The sequence below is a fragment of the Podarcis pityusensis genome, assembly GCF_964106645.2.
Source record: "Podarcis pityusensis genome assembly, chromosome: 1".
Classification (NCBI taxonomy): Eukaryota; Metazoa; Chordata; class Lepidosauria; order Squamata; family Lacertidae; genus Podarcis; species Podarcis pityusensis.
In genome coordinates this window covers 77,985,181-78,004,997 of record NC_138028.1, presented here as the reverse complement: position 1 = coordinate 78,004,997, position 19,817 = coordinate 77,985,181, and the positions used below count along the sequence as shown (strand labels likewise).

Sequence of the window (19,817 nt, the reverse complement as noted above, 5' to 3'; positions counted from 1 at the left end):
CACCACACCTACTAGGCTTGGGTTTTGTGAACTGCCATGGTTCTCCAGGGAATAAATGCAAAGATAAAAGCCTGAACTTGGTTTGCTTAGAGTTTGAAGCAGCTACATTTCCTGGTTCTCAGGAGAGAAGTGGGAGCTTGTTCATGCTGCTTTAGGGAATGGTGGAGCCGTTCGTGACTTGGGGTTATGAGAAGGGTGTGCCTCCTTCGCTATGTGCTGTCATGGAAGGTTTCTGCCTCCTGCTTTGCACACAGGACTTGATTCATCAACAGCACAGGGAATATCTGCCATCACGCAGGAACAGTCTCCTGCCCTTGAACTATAGCAATACGTATCTGCTTTCACCCCTCTCTTCCCACAATCTGCGACAAGCAGGGACAATTAAGGCACTGAAATCCCATTGACTTCCATGAAATATGTGTGGTAGGGTGGATGGAGATCAAGGGCTGTGTTCAAGGTCACATGAGTACCATACAATATATTCCTTTCAGTGTTTCATTTCCTTCTGGTTTCTCTGTCCAAAATTTCCCACTCCCCATGAAATGTGTATATACCTGAAGCTCAGGAAAGTGATTCATATATCTGACAAAGGGGACAGTAGTTCGTGAAAGCTCATGCTATAATAAATGTGGCAGTCTTTTAAGGTGCCATAATGTTTTGTTTGTTTTTCTGCAAAAGGCTAACATGGCTGACCCCTCTAGAAAGGCAGTTCTCGCCTTTTGGGGCTCAGGCTCTGTTTCGGAAGCTTGCCACACCCACAAACCTAATGAAATGTTTTTAGCACCATCTAGCAATGCAATACAAAAAATATTGGCCTATTCTGGTAATACAACAGGCTCCATATCACAGCACCAGAGTTAACCATTGAGTACATACTTGGACAGGATATGGTTATATCACTTCCTGTCAGTTTTCCCTTTAAAAACTTCCTACAATTCTTTCATCTTCATCACAAGGTCTTGGTCCCAGGCTGCCTGCTCCTTTGGTGCTCTCGAGAGGATTTCCTTCAGAAACTTGATGCTACTGGGTGCAAAACTGTGTCTGGAACTGTCAAAGCCGCTACCTGGTCTGCGGTCTAGAACTTCAAACACAGAACGCCTGTGTGCCAGTCCCGCCACCAGCCTAGCCAAAGCAGCGCCTGTTTGTTTTGTTAAAGTGCCACTCCCCAGTGGACATAGCATGTGCCAAGTTACAACTGAGTGTGGATTGTTAGCTAATATCCAAACATATATATATATATATATATATATATATATATATATACACACACAGAGGATGTGAGCAAGAGCTAAAAATGAAAGACTGGCAGGATAGGAAAGTAGCCACCCCTGTGTTGAGCTGGAAGGCTCAAACCCCATGAACAATGATGTATGGGTGTGTTTCTGCAAAAAGTAATTGCTGCATTCACAATGATAAGAGGGAGGTGAGGAGTTGGCTTGCTACTCACATTGCCTTCGGTTTTTGCTACTCCTCACTTGCTCTTTGTGCACAGCAGTGGGAAAAAAGGTTTCCTCTATCATTGTAGCTGGAGTCAGACATTGCATTCTGAACCCTCAAGAAGATTGTGGTTGGGGAACCAAGAGCATGCCATAGACACTCACAATCTTGCCTCCTTCTTCTGCAGAGATTCTACAGGTGTGCAGTGGGTTTGTGTGACTGACAGATCAAGCTTGTAACTGGATGAAATCAGTGGCGTAGCGTGGGGGGTGCAGGGGGGCCGGCCGCACCGGGCGCAACATCTGGGGGGGGCGCGCCCGCACTCGCAGCTCTCTGCCCCTACCTGGCTCACTCACTCTCTCTCACTGCAGTGCTGGCTGTGCGAATCCGATCCGAGCCGCTGGGTCGCCGCCCACTGTGGAGGGGGTGGGTGCCAGGCATGCGGTGCGGAGAGAGCGCGAGGGACTATCTGGGGGAGGGACAGTGCAGCGGCCGCCCAGCGCAGCGCTGAGCGCGGGAGAGAACCACACCAGCCCAGCCCAGGCAGCAGCAAGAAGAAGCTGGCAGCGGCGGCAGGTTAGGGGTTAGGGGGTGCAAATTACTTGCCTTGCTGTGGTGACAACCCACGCTACACCGCTGGATGAAATGTTTTAACCAAATCTCTAGTTCCAGTGATTTGGGGAAGAAATGTTGAAACAAATATACAGCCTTGGTCATGTGCTTCTCACTATTATGCAAGTTCTGTTTCTAAGGAGCAGGAAGATTATTTAAAGAGTTCTGATAGAGCAGTTGGAGCATAAATCCATCCAGCCCTTCCCTTTGATGCTCTCTTTAAGATCATATGGCTCCCCCTCCCCATTTATTTCCTATAATTTAATCTTGTTGGTTTTTTTGGGTTTGTTGCTTGTTCTTAGAGTCATTGGAGTTCCACTCCATCCCTTCTTTCTTATAATGTTTTTGATCTGAGAATTCAGTGTTGTCTATTTTATTTAGTCCTGGTGTCTGGACTGTGCTAAGAGAGGCAAACTGAAATTCAATTACCTTGTAGCTACAGTCTCTATTAGAAGCTTTACATATAATTTCAGGAATCAGATAACAAATTAGGGATGACAACCAAAAGCTGAGTTCATTCATGTCCACAAGGCATCTCTGCCAATGGCAAACTCTTAGCAGTTGCATCATAGTTAATAATAGGTGGAGCGAAACTTGAAAGCCAGATTGTATGTATGCATGTATATATGTTTTAATTAATGCATATAGAGTTAATTAGCATGGTGAAGTGACTACCACTAAAAGAGAACACTTACCTCCCTTCCATTCATCGGAGCCATTATTTTTAATCTACAAAAATAACTATAGTATATCAGATACTATAAAGTAGTGAGAGGTGTGACTACTTAAATGTTGTATATTAAATATTACATAAAGCTTGGGAAGCTTAGTATTGCTTGAAAAGCATTAGGCAGAGGAATTTACTGACCTGTCTACATTTGTTAAATAACTAGCAATATGCCCCCGAAACGGAGGGAACATGTATGGTATAGGAATCTTCTGTACTTCTCACTCTCATTTTATTGCGTTTCCACATCTCACAGCAAGCCTCTATTTGCTTCAAATTTTCATTTTTAAAACAACAACACACACAACAACAACAAAAACACAGCATCCACACTGAGCCTTCTTTAGGTCTCTTTCTTTCACCCTTATTTACAGGGGTTTCTTGCTTGGCGTATATTTTGCCTTATAAATGTTCTGTTTGTCCTTTCCTTTCCTAATGTGAGTATTGCAGCCCAGATAGCTTCCTGACTCTACTGAGCAAGACCTGGGCTCCAGCAGACATGTGTAACTTAGATTTGAGGTGCTGTTAATCTGCATACACAATATACAGCTAAAGTACAGTATATTCAAAGCATATTTTTCCCCTTAAAGAATTATGGGGCTGTAGTTAGTTAAGAGTTGCTGGGAATTGTAACTTGGTGAGGGGTGAACCACAGTGCCCATAATTCTTTAAGATCCCAAACCTTTTAGTTGGTAATGTGCAATACACAACACCCACCTTCCAGGTAACCCAGAAGTTTCTAATGATACAAATAGGTTTGGGAAGAGAGATGGGATTGGTCTGCTGCTGTTTATGTTCCCAGGCAAAACACTTCCTGCAGGAAAGTGGTCCCCTTTCTTTTAAATGAAAGATCATAATCCCCCCCTCACCATTGCCATTACAGTCGTACCTTGGTTGTTGAACGCCCTGGAACTCGGACGTTTTGGCTCCTGAACAATCAAAACCCAGAAATGACTGTTCCAGTTTTTTAATGTTCTTTCGGAAGCCGAGCATCCGACGGGGCTTCTGCGGCTTTTGATTGGCTGCAGGAGCTTCCTGCAGCCAATCAGAAGCCACGTTTTGGAAGTCGAACAGACTTCCAGAACGGATTCTGTTCAACTTCCAAGGTACGACTGTACCACTAACCCTTTCATCTGTCACAGCTTCACTGCTTGTGCCCTTCATTGTGGGATGCTGAAGAGGTTCAAGAGGAAAAATGGACAGGAGCTCAAATAAACAGACTTATGAACATGGAACATTAGAAGGATACTTTATATGTGGGAAACAAGCAAATAATAATAATGATGATAATAATTTTATTACTTATACCCCGCCCATCTGGCCAGGCCTCCCCAGCCACTCGGGACAGCTTCCAACAGGATATTAAGAACACAATAAAACATCAAACATTAAAAACTTCTCTAAACAGGGCTACCTTCATATGTCTTCTAAATCATATTATGATTCCGTTGCTGCAATACTGAATGGCATTAAGAAAACTGAGGCTTCAATCCCGAGTACACTTATTATGGGATTAGCCCAAATGCAGGGGACATTTGGCTCTTCACATGTTGCTGAACGACAACTGCCATCATTCCTGTCCGTTCGCCATGCTTGTTGGGGCTGGGATTAATAGTTCAGCAAAACTGAGAAGGGCAAAGTTTTCCCATGCCTGCATTTAATTGCACTTACACTGCACTCAGGCAGAATAAATTAACTCTGCGTTGTCCCCTAAAGTGCAACTCCGCCTCCAGATTTTCTCTCTCTTCCCCTGCCCTAGGAGAAGCACTGCTTCAGAGCTTTGTTATCTGCTGCAGAGCTGTTAATAAAGCAATTAATGTCTTATATAGAGTTTTAATCAATAATCAAGGCTCAGCGGGACTTATTTCTGATGAAATACTTAGGACTGTGCTACACGGCTGCTGTCGTCATGTTTGATTTGCTGGTATTAAGACGTATTTACATGCAGCAGTACATTTCAGATCTGCAGGATTATCACATAGGATATCTGTGAAGGAATTTCATTGTGAATGAGACAAATGAGTATGAATGGTGAGTGGGCACACAGATGCAATGACATAAATGCAGTATATTCTTAAAATTGCTTCTGTAATAGGGGATTTGAGGTGCATGTGGCGATAGTGGTGAAGAGGAAAAAAGCAGGACATATGGCCAGAGAAATTGCACCAAGAAGGCTTGCAGCTTTTCATCCTATTCCTTTCTCCCACCTTGCAAACTTTGAGCTCTGCCTGCATCCAAAATGCATATCATTTCCTAAAGTTCTTTGCTGTGTTCCTTGCGATAGGTTTGTATATGTCAAAAGAAGTGAAAGATTTCACTAGTCACAGTTCCAGAGGGAGGTAACGAAAAGCTCCACAGCCAAACCTTGAACAGCTTTGGGCAAGAAGAAAACATTATGAAATCTTTTCCAAACTGCTGCTGCGTTATTCCCAGGCAGGCTGAGGAAAGTGAAGTTGTTTCTTTTCTTTTTCAAACCAAAAGTAAATGACTCATGTTGCACACCATTTCAGTATGGCATTTCTTCTTCTACAGAGCCTTTTTCATTCCTGAAAATGACAGTCAGCTTTTATATGAAGCCCATTTGTTTACTTTTGCTCAGACTTCCAAAAATATCTGCAAGTATGGACGACCTCCTTCTTTGGTCTGCTCAACTGAGAAACAGAGTGTGAGAAACCCTAATCCCTCTTCTTTTGGAACAATTTTCCTCCAGCAGATTTCTAGATACTGCCTATTTTTATCTCTTTTTCTGGTTTATTTATACACTCATTCATGCTGAGTGACTAGCGGGTATTTTTGTTCCATCAATCGTTCACATTTTTTCCCCTTTGGCTACTAGTATGAATGTTTTTGATGCTGAAAACTATTCAGTTTCTGAAAACCCTGTTTATTTCTGTTGGGTTTTATTGACATAGGCCTAGTTCACATGTCACATTAACCATAGTTTAAAACATGGGTAGGCAAACCAAGGCCGGGGGCTGGATCCGGCCCAATCGCCTTCTAAATCCAGCCTGGGGACGGTCCGAGAATCAGCGTGTTTTTACATGAGTAGAATGTGTGCTTTTATTTAAAATGCATCTCTGGATTATTTGTGGGACACAGGAATTCGTTCTTTTTTTCTTTTTCAAAATAAAGTCCGGCCCCCCACAAGGTCTGAGGGACAGTGGACCAGCCCCCTGCTAAAAAAGGTTGCTGACCCCTGGTTTAAAACAATCTATGGTTTTATGTGTATGCTGCTCAAAAGCTTTTGTGGTACTTTTCCTCCACTCCTGATGCATGGCAGATGACAGAGGCGGAGCTAGCTGCTCCGGCACCCAGAGTGTGTACACTGGGGGGGTGGCTAGCTGCCCACGGTAAGCGTCCATGGGGGGCATCGCGGCAATGTCACCCCTCCCTCACAGATGACAGCTGAGGGGGGCTGCATCCACCCCCCTTTCTCCGCCAGTGGCAGATGAAACCAGGCACAGCCTTGCATGTCATGTTCCCTGGTTCTCCCCAGCTCATGAATTGTTTCCAAACAAATCACAAGCAGTAGCTATGTTTTGTGCATATTATTTGTTTGGGGAGGTAAATTTACCCAGGCATGCTCGGGTAAATTTTTTATTTGTTTGTTTGTTTTAAACTCACATTTTGACCAAAAAAATGTGGCTGTGCTCTTGGTTTGGGATTTGTTGTTGTTGTTTAGTCGTTTAGTCGTGTCCGACTCTTCGTGACCCCATGGACCAGAGCACGCCAGACACTCCTGTCTTCCACTGCCTCCCGCAGTTTGGTCAGACTCATGTTTGTAGCTTCCAGAACACTGTCCAACCATCTCATCCTCTGTCGTCCCCTTCTACTTGTGCCCTCAATCTTTCCCAACATCAGGGTCTTTTCCAGGGAGTCTTCTCTTCTCATGAGGTGGCCAAAGTATTGGAGCCTCAGCTTCACGATCTGTCCTTCCAGTGAGGGTCAGATGCAGTTTACAGTGGTGCCCCGCAAGACGAATGCCTCACAAGACGAAAAACTCGCTAGACGAAAGGGTTTTGCGTTTTTTGAGTCGTTCTGCAAGACGAATTTCCCTATGGGCTTGCTTCACAAGACGAAACGTCTTGCGAGTTCTTGCGAGTTTGTTTCCTTTTTCTTAAAGCCACTAAGCCGCTAATAGCCGCTAAGCCGCTAATAGCCGCTAAGCCGCTAATAGCCGTGCTTCGCAAGACGAAAAACCGCAAGATGAAGAGACTCGCAGAACGGATTAATTTCGTCTTGCGAGGCACCACTGTACAATGCCTGATAATGGGAACAGGGTGCTTGCAGGATATGTCCCAAATATGTGACCTCTCAATCCCTGCCCATCATAACTAGTGAAATCAAGCAGGGTTAGGGGGGATTGGCAGGGGGTCCAGGGAGTGGTGAATGGTTTCTTACAAGAGGGGGTGCTGCCTGCCACCTTAAGGAGGTGGCAGTGTGTCTACTCCTGAGAAAACCAGCCCTGGGCCCAACGGAGTGCAATAGCAATATTTTAGGACCCACCCTATTTTTTGTGATTGCATGTTTAAATTATTTTTGGAGGCAATTGTAGGTTTTTAAGCTTGCATTTTAAATTGTTGTAACTCACCCTGATACCTTGCGGTGAAATTCAAGGAATAAATTAAAACAATACTACTCCTACTCCGGGACGCGGGTGGCGCTGTGGGTTAAACCACAGAGCCTAGGACTTGCCGATCAGAAGGTTGGCGGTTTGAATCCCCGTGACGGGGTGAGCTCCCGTTGCTCGGACTGCCAACCTAGCAGTTTGAAAGCACGTCAAAGTGCAAGTAGATAAATAGGTACCGCTCCAGCGGGAAGGTAACTGGCGTTTCCGTGCGCTGCTCTGGTTCGCCAGAAGCGGCTTAGTCATGCTGGCCACATGACCCGGAAGCTGCACGCCGGCTCCATCGGCCAGTAAAGCGAGATGAGCGCCGCAACACCAGAGTCGGCCACGACTGGACCTAATGGTCAGGGGTCCCTTTACATTTACCTTACTCCTACTCCAACTTATAATAACTATTGCTCAGTCGTAAATGCTCCCTTTTTGAGGAAGGTGGTAGAGTGGATCATAGTGGAACAACTACAGACATTCCTGGATGAGACTGATTATCTGGATCCATCCCAGTTTGGGTTTAGGCCCGGATTTGGTACCCAATCAGCTGGATGACCTTTATAGAGAAAAGGGCTTGTTGCCTTCACGTCCTTGCACTTGACTGACTAGTGTTGCAAATAGGGTGCTTGTCTAGAAAGATCCTTGGTCTGATCCAAAAGTGCAACTGATAATGATTTATTTCTGGTTTCCAAGTACTGTAGTTAGTGGTTCTAGAGAGAAAGCTCACCGATAGCATGACAAGGTCCTGAGAGGGCATTCAATCTGAAATAGTTGTTTATCTTATTTTTCTCTTCATATGGATACCGATATAATGCCTTCCTTTTTGCTAAACCTTTTGTCTAGCATTATCAGCCATATTCTGACCTACATATTAGATTTAGTTGAACATGGGGGTGTTGGCTGCAGGTATCCGGTGTCTCTTAACTAATCAGGCTGCATTATTTTTAGCGTCATGTTTGTCTTCTGCTGAATGTCTGCAATGTGAAAAATTTATGTTCAAGAACAAGGTGTGCTGGCTTCAAGTTTTGCAGCAGGGTCCACCCTTCTTTTCCTGTCTGACGTCCAGGTTCCTGTTTGTTGGCCCAGGCTCCATAAATGCTCTTGGCCTGCCGCTGAATTATGAATACCACTCTTCTTACAGATTAGTGAACTTTTGTGTTCCTCTGTTCCTCACGAAGGAGAAAAAAAAGTCTGTGGTTTTCAGCTGATGTATTTCATTCCTGGAGTTGCAGCATTACCATGTCTGTCTTTCAGTGGACCTATTGTTTTAGGCGGGGCAGAAAGCAGGAGCCTAGACTCAGGTGTCAGGATTGGGAAAGCTGAACTTCCCGGGCTATTCTCTTAATTGTCATTGTAGCTGGAGTGAGGTATTACAGGGGGGTGGGGAACCTGTGGCCCTCCAAATGTTGTTGGATTTCAATGCCTATTAGGCCCAGCCAGCATGGACAGTATTTAGGGATGTTGGGAGTTGTAGTCCAACAACATTTGGGTGGCCATGGGGTCCCCACCCCTGGAATACAGGTTAGATCCATGTGGTACCAGTTAAGCTGGTAAATTAATATGCTGCTTCCCATTTTAAATGGCTATCCAAGCACTTCCCTCCTGCTCTGAATTAACTCTGAGAAATGTTAGGAACTGGAAACCAAACAGAGGGAGCTTTGTTATCCTCTTAAATTGAAAAGACAGTGTCATGTGTTATCTAATGGCTAAAGTGTCCAGTGACAGCCTTGTATTATTAGGCTTCTGCTACTCTCACATTCTTATCTAAAGCATCAAACATGTAGGAAAGCCTCAGCGGAGCTGAGAGTTTCTCTGCAAAAGCCTTCTCCACCAGCAAAGGATGAAACCAGAAGTAACACACTCTGCTTCTGCTGCATCATTGAATCAGTTGTTGATTTCGGAGCAGCGCCTGTATGCATGTTGCTCAAATTCTTCTTTCCCAGTCAAAGAGAAGCATTGGATTGCCATGTGAGGTAGATTTTGTATGTTTGTGTGGAAGTTGCCTTCCATGGGGTGGTTTTCTTTTAATGAGTGGTCATGGAAGAAACTGAATAGGTGAGGGGCTGTTCTGTTCTATGGACTTTAACCATAGTTCCAGTTTTGTTTTGTTTTTTTAATACTGTTTTTATTTATTGTCATGGTATAGAAGATAAATTTTGAGAAAACAATTGTTACAACAGTAAACAACAAGTAACTTATACTTGTCCTGATAAAATGGTACAAAATAATGTGCAAGTTTCCGAGTTCTCCAGAACTTTACATCAGTTAAGGTGTGTACATTGGAGACTACCACTGCACATGCATAGATGACAGCTTATTGAATAGGAGTTTGGGGGGTTGGGAATGGTTGAAGGCACAGGGAAAGCAAAGAAGTGAAGATGTCTTTTGTCTGTCTTGAATCTCCCTACGTTCAGCTTCATTGAATGTCCCCGAGCTGAAGCATTTTGAGAGGGAGGAATATTTAACTCTATCCATTTTCTTCACCACATGCATAATTTTGTACAGCTCTATCATGTCTCCTCTTACTCCTTTTCTCTAAAGTATAAAGCGCCAAATGTTGGAAGTATAACTACAGGTGAAGATGGTAAGAGAGGGATCCGAATTATCATATACTCATCAGGTTACTCAGTGTACTTTAGATTTGCAGCATTCACACTCACCTTCTGAAACATGAAGAAACTGATCACACCCATAAAGCAGACAATGAGAGATTCCAGGAGGCTGAGGTGACTTGAGCAAAAGGAAACGAAAGGGAACTCAGTGCTGGCTCTTTATGATGCAGCAAACTGGAAGGCTTGAACCACCTAAACAAATTGGCATTCAAATACAATGAGCTTGGTGTGGGAGATGAACTCAGTGCCAGCAACAGTGACAGATCCTAGATTACTCCTTGTCCCACTGCCTACACCCCCCTCACCTTGCCTATATGTCATAAATTTGGGTAATTATAGTGGTGGTAAGCATTAGTTACATAAACACACACACACATATTTCGGGGTAGCGTTAGCAGTATTAATAGTATAATATTAAAATGGCTAGATGTTGCTTTATACTGGTTGAAAAAAGCATAGCCTCCAAATATATCAACATGCCAATCCTGTGAAAATGCATTAAGTTTGGTCCAACACTGGCCCAGTTCGCAAGTAATGCTAGAATAAATTATGACTTAGCACAAATAAGCCAACGCGTGGACTCCTGGAGAGATTGCAGCTGCTTTGTTTCTCCCTGGTCATCATGTTGCTGCTCTGTACTAAGCTATGGTTTGGTTTAGCACATCATCTGAAAATAGTGTGTCATATGGTTTATGGCTCATTGTTTCTCTGTGAGAGCTTACATGTGAGCCTGGTTCAAGTAACATGATTTCCATGCAGTGCAGCAGCAAAAAGTCTATGGGGATCAGCCACAACCTCCGCTTTGAAAGCCCACATGTTTACTCACTTGTGCTAAGCCATATTTTGCATGCAGATGAGGGCACTGCATGTCTAATAATAATAATAATAATCTCATTTTGAAGAGCCAGCATGGCACAGCGATTAGGTAAGCTGAAACCCCGGTTGTTGAATCCTAATAAATTCATATTATTTCCTTGTTATGTATTTGGAAATTGCTACTCAAAAATTTCCATGGTTTTGGCTAGCTCTCAGCCTGTTTTCCTCCCACGGAGTTGCTGTGAGGCACAACAAACACCTCTTTGGGAGAAATGATTTAACAAAAGATGGGGAGGGAGGGAGAAATGAGGAGAAAATTCAGATCATTTGATCAGTTGATTCAAATCAACTGACACTACCATTTTCTTAGCACTAACCTGGAACAGGGCTGTGTGTGTGTGTGTGTGTGTGTGTGTGTATCCCCACTTGCCTCTTGGGTATATATGTTTAGCTGTTCTATAGACTGTCATGCTTGCTATCCTAAGCCTTAAAGCTTTCTTGAAATTAGTGAGAGGTACTTTATTTATTATTTCCAAATAATGTGATAGTAATAGCAAGACAAACATTCATTTTTTTACAAACTATTGTTCCTATGATGGTTTTGCAGACTATACGATGGGATAAACATTTTGCAAATAGCAAGAAAGGAGGCTGTACCTCTTTACTGGAGCCAGTATCTGTTCCTTTGTGTAATATATCTGTGGTATTGCTTTGTTTTGTAACCTGGTTACCTTTAGAAAATATGCATCTGCTCAAGTTAGAAATCTTATTTGATCTTTCTAGCTTTAAATATGTATCTTCCTAGTGTGTTCCCCCCCCCCCAGTCTATTTTCTCCAATCTAAATTCATTAACAAGCTTCTAACAATAGCATGGCATTGTCTCACATGTGTCAGGTAGTTTAACATCTGGTTCTAGCATAAATTATAGAGTGGGCCTCTGTGTCCTTTTTTGGTGTACTTAGGCTGGAGAGGCTTGAAGGTGGGTATGACAGTCACTCAAATCCTTTTCACCCTGCTGCATACATTAATTTCTTTTGTACCACTGTCATCTCTGGTCAAACAGATTTTGCAGCGATATGAAATGGGAATAAACCCATAGGCAGAGAAGATAGCAGGAGGACTATGGGCAGCGCTGCATTTATCATATTGGGAGAAATTCGACGTCACACTCTTGTGATTTCAGCTTGCCAGACAGAATAATCGCCACTTTGCCAATCCCAATATTGCAGGGCATGTGCAGGGAGAGCAGGGAGGAAGACCCCTTACACAAGTAGAATTCATTGCACAGAATTGCACTTATGGGACTCATTAGGTGAATCCTGCCCACTATGTTTATGACACCTCAAAAATAACCATTGTTTCGTCTGTACTGTAATTTAGCCTCCTACTCATTCATTGTTGGTTTCTCTGAAGTCAATTCAAGTCTTGGGACTGATGTGAGGTGTATCAGAATGAATGTATTTCCTTTAAATAAATTTGTTACTATGTATTTATAGATGGCATTGTTAGGTTAAACGTCTGCCACTAAAAATATTTGCTTAAAATGTAACTTTAAAAATAGTAGCCTGTAATTTGGTGTTGCTAAGCTCCTTTGTGTTTTTCTTCTTCTTCAAAGACGCCAATCAGCTTTAGTTTCACTATCACCATTTATACTAATAATAATATTTTTGAGAAAGTCCACTTTAATTCCATAGAGGCCAGTTTCAAAATTATTGTAAACAAAGCAATATCACCTCCAGACTGTCAGTATTTTGTAGTACAGTGGATGCTTGGGTTGCGAACGTGATCCATGCGGGAGGCACGTTCGCAATGTGCAGCGCCACGTCTGTACACACGTGAGTCGCAATTCATGCGCAAAGTGCAATTTAGTGCTTCTGCGCATGCGCAAGCGCCGAAACCCGGAAGTAACCCGTTCCGGTACTTCCATGTTCGGTGTGGTGCACAACCTGAAAACATGCAACCTAAAGCATCTGTAACCTGAGGTATGACTGTATTATTATTATTAATAATAATAATAATTTATTATTTATACCCTGCCCATCTGGCTGGGTTTCCCCAGCCACTCTGGGTGGCTTCCAACAAAGATTAAAAATACATTAAAATGTCACACATTAAAAACTTCCCTAAACAGGAGGGATTCAAACACATACCAGGAAATATATGTGTGGACTAAGCACCAGAGCAACAAATCCAATTTCAAAAAGAAACTTTAATTTTTTGTGGTTAGGAAGGTGATGTGGAAATGCATTCAGAAGTGTGGAAGAAAGGAATGATTAACAGGAAGATGTATAAACACCCAGCAAACAAACCAGTGTGAATGGAAAATAAATAAGCCATAACAATGAGTTCAAAGATCACATGCTTTTGAATAATAAAATATCATTCTACAAAACAACTGGAACAGCTGTACTAGAAAGAGGAAGAAGATGTGTACCAATATCCTGCCATTGCCATGCATGATTCATATTGGACACTGTTGTAGCAAGCAAAAAGCCTTTGAAAACTTGACTTCCATTGTGCCCAACTTGTTTACACTGAGGGAAAGCATCATCAAAATTGCACCATTAACTGGGCAGCCATAGCTAATATGCATACACTGTCTATAATTAAAATCCGTGTGCCATTTCCATCAACAATTTGCGGTGTGACAAACTGTGCTGCCTGCACTCTGTAAAATTACGATTATGGAATTCTTGCCCTCAGAGCTGAAATACCTGGGCTAGTCATGTCATTGGATCACTGTGATATATGGCCGTAAAGCAGGAACAAAGGAAGTTGCTTTATACTGAGTGAGATCATTGCACCATCTAGCTCAATACTGCCTTCACTGACTGGCAGCAGCTCTCCAGGATTCCAGACAGAGGTCTGTCCTAGCCCTACAACAATAGGCTGGAGACTGAACCTGAGACCTTTTGCATGTAAAGTGTCTGCTCTATCGCTGAGCTGCAGTCCTGCCTTCTTCCAATAACGATAAATGAAAAACATACTACATTTGAACATGAACTCTTTTTCTTAACCACCTTTTTACCTCTAACAAAGTTGCTATCACTTATTAAGAATATTTCTATAACTGAGGCTGCAATACAGTGTGGGAGAGGGAGACGTTCCGGAAGCAGAAATTAGTAGAGTGTGGCTTCCGTTTGGCAGGACAGATAACTAGAAACTCATGACAACTTTCTAAAATTTGATTTCTGTACACACATACAAGTAGACAATATATTCAGTGCTAGTTTTCCTAGAAAAAGAGGTACTGGAACTCACCATTAACTTCTCCATTGTTCTCTTAGAATGGCAATGGAGCCCACCTGAGAGGTGCCGGAGCTGAGCTCTGGGGAGCTCCAGCTGGGAAAAAAGCCCTGAATATATTACTCCCCTATAGCAAATCTGCTGCTCCTCATGAGATTCTCAAGACAGAGCGCACTGATAAAGATACATTTTCACTTCAGTGCTCATTCTCTCTCTCTCTTTCATCAAGCAAATAAGTAAACGAAATGTAAATGCTGTAGTTCCTCAGTCTCAACTAAACCATGCCTATCTGTTACAGGTGAATGCCCTGAAAGCAGTATGAGCCACAAAGGATCAACAAGCAGCCATCCAGGCTCTGCAAAGTAAGAAACCTAAAGATTATGCAACCTTCATCCCCCTCCCAAATTTTAGTACAAGAGAGAGAAAATGAGATGTGACAGAGCCTTATAGGCCTGTCCCCCTCCCCCCCACCCTCATTTGCTTTCTGTTTTACAATATACAAGGCTCCTATTTTCCAAGAAAAGTGCTCTAAGGCTATATGCAGATGACAACTTTTCAGAGGGTGGGTGGTGGTACTGTGGAGCTGTCATTTCCTAGACATGCATGTTCATTTATGCATCCGATGAAGTGGACTTACAACAGGAGTATTATTGTAACATAGGCTCTCCTTTACGCCTTACCCTGAGTACTGAACCTACAAGATGAAAGTGTTTCAATATCCAGAGTTAGGAGAGATCCCACATTCAGATAAGCATTGGAACTCTCAGATTAGTGAATTAGTGAACATGGGGAGGGAGAATCAGTTAAGTATATAAGGTCTGTTCCTGTTCTTATGTAGAAATGGGTTGGGGAATTGGACTGAACATTGTTCAGGACTCTGTTAGTCCATTTACTACACTTGCTCTTAAGCTGCTCTCATCGTAAACCCTGGCTTGTTCTTAACAACTGCTTTCTCCTTTTGCAGTGGTAGCATGGGGAAAGCAGATGGAGCTGCCAGAATGAGTGCAAAGGATTTATATGGTAAGTTCTTATAATTCAGATTCTTACATTAATAAAATTTGCGACAGTATAGCATGCCAGATCCAGCTTTGTGTGTTGGAAAGTGAGAATTAACTTTACGATGTGGGGAAGTAATATTCTTTGTTGGTTTTTTACAGTGAGTCATGAAACTGCCATTGCGCGGAGTGTTTCTGTTTGCTCTGAAAGGTGTTGGAGCAACACTGGAGGGTTATAAGGGTCAGAGGTTTGTGACTGCAGCAGGCCGAGGCCCTCTGTTCTAAAAGTAACCCTGTACATTCCTGAACCAGCTCCTTCTGGAACTCACTGGTATTTGGGAAGTGACATGGCATAAATAACAGTCACAATATGATCAGTGATTGTGACTATGCTTTATCCCCACTATTGCAAGCAATGCGTTTCTGAACACTAGTTGCAGGAAACTGCAGAAGGAGAGAGTGCTGTGGCTTCCCACAGGCTCCTTGTGGGCCACTGTAAGAAGGATGGGCCGCTGGCCTGATTCTGCAGGCTCTTCTCCTGTCCAAGCCAGTGTTTTCCTCCATTCTTCCATTCCATGACATTTGTGGATTTGCCAAGCAGGACCATAACACTTTCCTGTACACCTTCCTTGAGTCCAGTTACAGATAGGTAGCCGTGTTGGTCTGCCATAGTCAAAATAAAAAAAATCCTTCCAGTAGCACCTTTAAGACCAACTAAGTTAGTTCTTGGTATGAGCTTTCGTGTGCAAGCACACTTCTTCAGATACACTGAAACAGAAGTTAAATGAAATGAAATGAAAGTTAAACAGAACTTCTGTTTCAGTGTATCTGAAGAAGTGTGCTTGCACACGAAAGCTCATACCAAGAACTAACTTAGTTGGTCTTAAAGGTGCTACTGGAAGGATTTTTTTTATTTTGACCTTCCTTGAGAGCATTTTTAAAAAGAAAAATCATTTGTTTTACATTAATATTGCCACCATTTCGCCTGTGGTATGGCTGGAGTGTTGAGGGTTGCCACCACAGTATTAGCTGAGCATCAGACTCTCTGGAAGTGTACTTATTATGGAGTTAAAATGAACTCTTTAAAGTGTATGAGTTCCCAGACCAGCTTAAGACAGAAATGTTTGCTGTTATTAGCAGTTTAATGGATTATGGTCCTTAATTAGATATTGTGTAACTTTGAAATAACTCACATCCTTTCAAATGTGTAAAAGAGAATTGGCTTGCAAGCAATAGTGTTCTAGATGGCAGGAGGTTCCTTAGACAAACAAATTTTTCATTGTCAGCAATGGTTTTATAGGCTGGCCTGGTGTTAATGGTTGGCATAGTCAGGCCCTTTTTGGGATACCGCCTCTTGCTGTTACTACCTGCCTTAGGTGAAATTCTTCCTAGCTACTGACTTGGCTGCCCATTTTATAGGCGGCCTTACTTGTCATGAGCAAGCCTTTCCAACTACTCCCTCACAAGACTCCCTATTCTTGCTGTAGCAGCATGTCGTGGTTGCCAGGGCAACCAAGCCAAACTTCCCTGCCTACTTCATCTTGTTGCCTCCCCACTCCTGCATCTCTGTTGATATTAGCCCTGTCATTGGGTAGGCAGACAGCCTTTCCCCCTGTTTTGTGCTAGTTCCCAGCTCTTGTTCCCTTTACCTGGATGGCCAGGTAAGCTCAAGCAGTGTCCTCCCACACGTGTTTCTATCCTATGATGATGGAGAGGGTCAAGAGAGTGAGAATGGGAGCCATAATCGCCAACTTGCTTGCTTTCTGTTGGTGGGACACTCCTAATATTTTTTCAAAGAGATTGCTATTCATAGCCCTAAGGCATCATTGTTTATAGTTTATTCTTTGCTGGAGGTGGGGAGGATGCTAGCATTTTAAAGTGGCTTGTAGTGATTCATCTGAAGTAGGGACAGAAAGACAAATAGGCAGTCAAGTCACATGAGTAGCACATTGGTTTCATCCCCCTGTGTCTTCTGTGATTCCTGATATAATCTATTTTGTATGAGCCACTCAGCTAGCTACCATAGATTAAGCAACTTGCTTTCTGATGCTGCCGGATTAACCGAAGTCTGCTAAAGACCGTCTTTCTTTGCTTAGTAGAAAGCAGGACAAACAGGGTATTAAGAAAAATGTATCTTGTCTAACCAGATAATCAGAAGAAAAAATCTATTGTCTAAAGGTCAGGTTCTGCAAGTATGAGGAATTTCAGCTGAATTTTAGTTGCGCAGTCAGCTGTTGTGTATGCAGTTGGTTATTATGACCTTGGAATTTATGAGCTCCAATGTTTTGTTAGCTAACTAGCTAGTTGGAGGCATATTATTTTATATAGATATATATAGCATTAAAATGCTCAAATGAAAGTTAAACAGAACAGAATCAAATAATTCCTTAAAACTAGTAAATAGGTTTGTTGTCATACAGTATGCCCTTTTGATAAGCCATCAGAGGAACTTAGGAAGCTGCCATTTACTGAGCCAGACCATTTGTTTTTCTAGCTCATTATTGTCCAGGGCTCTCCATGGTTTCAAACAAGGGACATTCCCACTCCTGCTCTGATATTCTGGGGTTTGAAACTGGAATCTTCTGCGTGAAGCAGGTGTTCTACCACTGAGCTATGGTCCTCCCTCCTCTCCCTGGTTCTGTTTTCATTTACTTGGTATTATTATTATCTTAATTGAATTAAAATACAAATAGATTATGCGTGACAAGATTTCTTCATTCTAGGCTGTGGGAGGAGGGCACAAGGATTATAGGAGCTCTGAAGGTTAAGGAAGCAATGCTTCCTAAAGGCACCTGAGATCTGGAGATGAATGGGCCCTCTTGTTACTCTTCCCTCAGGATTCTCACATCACCCAAGGTGATCAAGGAATGCATTCGACAAAGCATTGTGAGCCTGGTCAAGCTTTGATCACTTGGCCATACAGGGCATTCTGGTGTACACCAAAAGAGTTGGGAGTGACACACTGACTTGTATGCACATATTATTATTATCCATATTGATTCATCACCATATACCCAAAATGGTTTTATGGTGACTTACAACAGGAGTATAGAACAGACAATAAACACACAATTAAAATTAAAGAACACTGAGTTTAATAAAATCCCCTCAACTCCAAGATCTTCATAAAATACCTCATTAGGAAATGCCAGCAGCAGTCCTGCAAAATTGTGTGTAATGTTTTGAGAATGTGACAGGTATTTATGAGAAGTGTGACTATTAGTTTAAGAAAATTGCAATTGAATGTTAACATGAGTACAGATATCAGACAGCAGTTCTAAACTGTACTCTGCAGAGCTCTAGAGTTCCATGGGAGCTTAGCAAAGATTCTGTGTGAAGTAATAGACAAGATGCCTGGTAAATTCCCCTTCTTTCCCTTGCAGTTATTACCAACAGCAGAATAGTCCCACTTGCAGGGCCGGCCCACCCATGAGGCAAGGTGAGGCGCCCACCTCAGGCTGCAGAATCCACCAGGACAGCAGATCCCAGTGTAGATCTTTCTTTCCACCTTGCTCGTGATGTAGATTTTCCCTCACCCCTTCTTCCCTGGTGGAGAGGGGGATGCTATTTTGGCATCTGCCTCAGGTGCCAAAATGTATTGGGCCGGCCCTGCCCACTTGCATAATGTGGGGCTGCAGCCGTGGTTTTATGGGGTTGTAGGCTGCGGAGCCTGCAAATTATTTGCAGGAAATACTTGCCACTGCACAGAAACCTTAATTTGCCCACAGTTTTACCCCTAGATATTTTGTCACTACCAAGTGACCTCAGTCTGAGTTGTCATTGTCTTAAAGGCCTCCTTTGCTGCAGGACTCAGTGCTTAGTTTGCTAGATGAAACGTTGAACAAAGTGCTTATTAATAATTCAAAAGGAGGAGGAGGAGGTTGATACAGAAAATAAATACAGGAGGCACTTGCCGCTTGTATTGTTCTGTGGCTATTCATAGAGTGGCACTAGTGATGATGATGAAACAGGCAGGGAGCAGAGCACTGAAAACAGACTATGCCTCCTCTCGCATGCACTGTTCCTAGATGGCTTGCTCAGGTCTTATACTCGACACCAAAAAGGCATCCCTTACTGGACTGTTCCCCACCCCCACCCCATGACAGCTTCTAGGTGTCTAAATGGCAGCCTTTAGTGTTCACCTTTCTTCACATTGTTTGTTATGTTTTCTGATGACAGATTTTGGGGTTCATAATTCTCACTCCTGAAGCTAAAGCAACAAAGAATCTCATGGTACCTTAATGACTAGCAAAAATGTTTCCATGGACTGCAGTCCATTTTATGCATTTGTCTTTTTATTACATTTATACCCCCACCTTTCCTTCAGTGAGGTTTCCCCCTTCTCCATTTTATCCTCACAAACAACCCTTTGGAGTAGGTTAGGCTGAGAGACTGTGACTACGACATTTGCAGGAAACCCGCCAAATAATGGTTTAAGAGAGTATTGAAAAAAAATCAGATAAGATAAGATCACTGCAGAAAAGTTAATGGGTGGTATTCAAGTAATTCATCTTGTCAATGAATCACAAAGATTTCTGGTTGTGCAACAGGACTTCTCCCCCTGTGCATGTGAGGAGAAGAGGGGAATATTGTGCAAGCAGAAATCCTTGTGTTTATTTATCTTTTTTTAAAAAAAATGTTTTTAAACTGCTGTATCATAAAAAAATACATCACAGTGGTTTGCAACAATATAAAAGCATAAAAACAGACAATAAAATAGTAAATACTAAAAACAAATTTAAAGTAATAATAATAAA

At 42.6% G+C, this 19,817-nt stretch overlaps 1 protein-coding gene across 2 annotated transcripts in view; it reads left to right on the top strand.

Annotated features, from left to right (window-relative positions):
- Positions 1–19,817, top strand: part of EPS8L2 (EPS8 signaling adaptor L2) — an 87,679-nt gene that overhangs the window by 12,720 nt on the left and 55,142 nt on the right. The window contains exons 1-3 of one of the 2 annotated variants that reach the window (XM_080976799.1): positions 9,185–9,364; positions 14,364–14,427; positions 15,030–15,085. In XM_080976799.1, the coding sequence (XP_080832925.1) occupies positions 14,384–14,427; positions 15,030–15,085 (100 nt within the window). In that variant the 5' untranslated portion in view covers positions 9,185–9,364; positions 14,364–14,383. Of the gene's footprint in view, positions 1–9,184; positions 9,365–14,363; positions 14,428–15,029; positions 15,086–19,817 lie in introns of those variants that run through there. The other variant, XM_080976798.1, reaches the window with a different exon arrangement.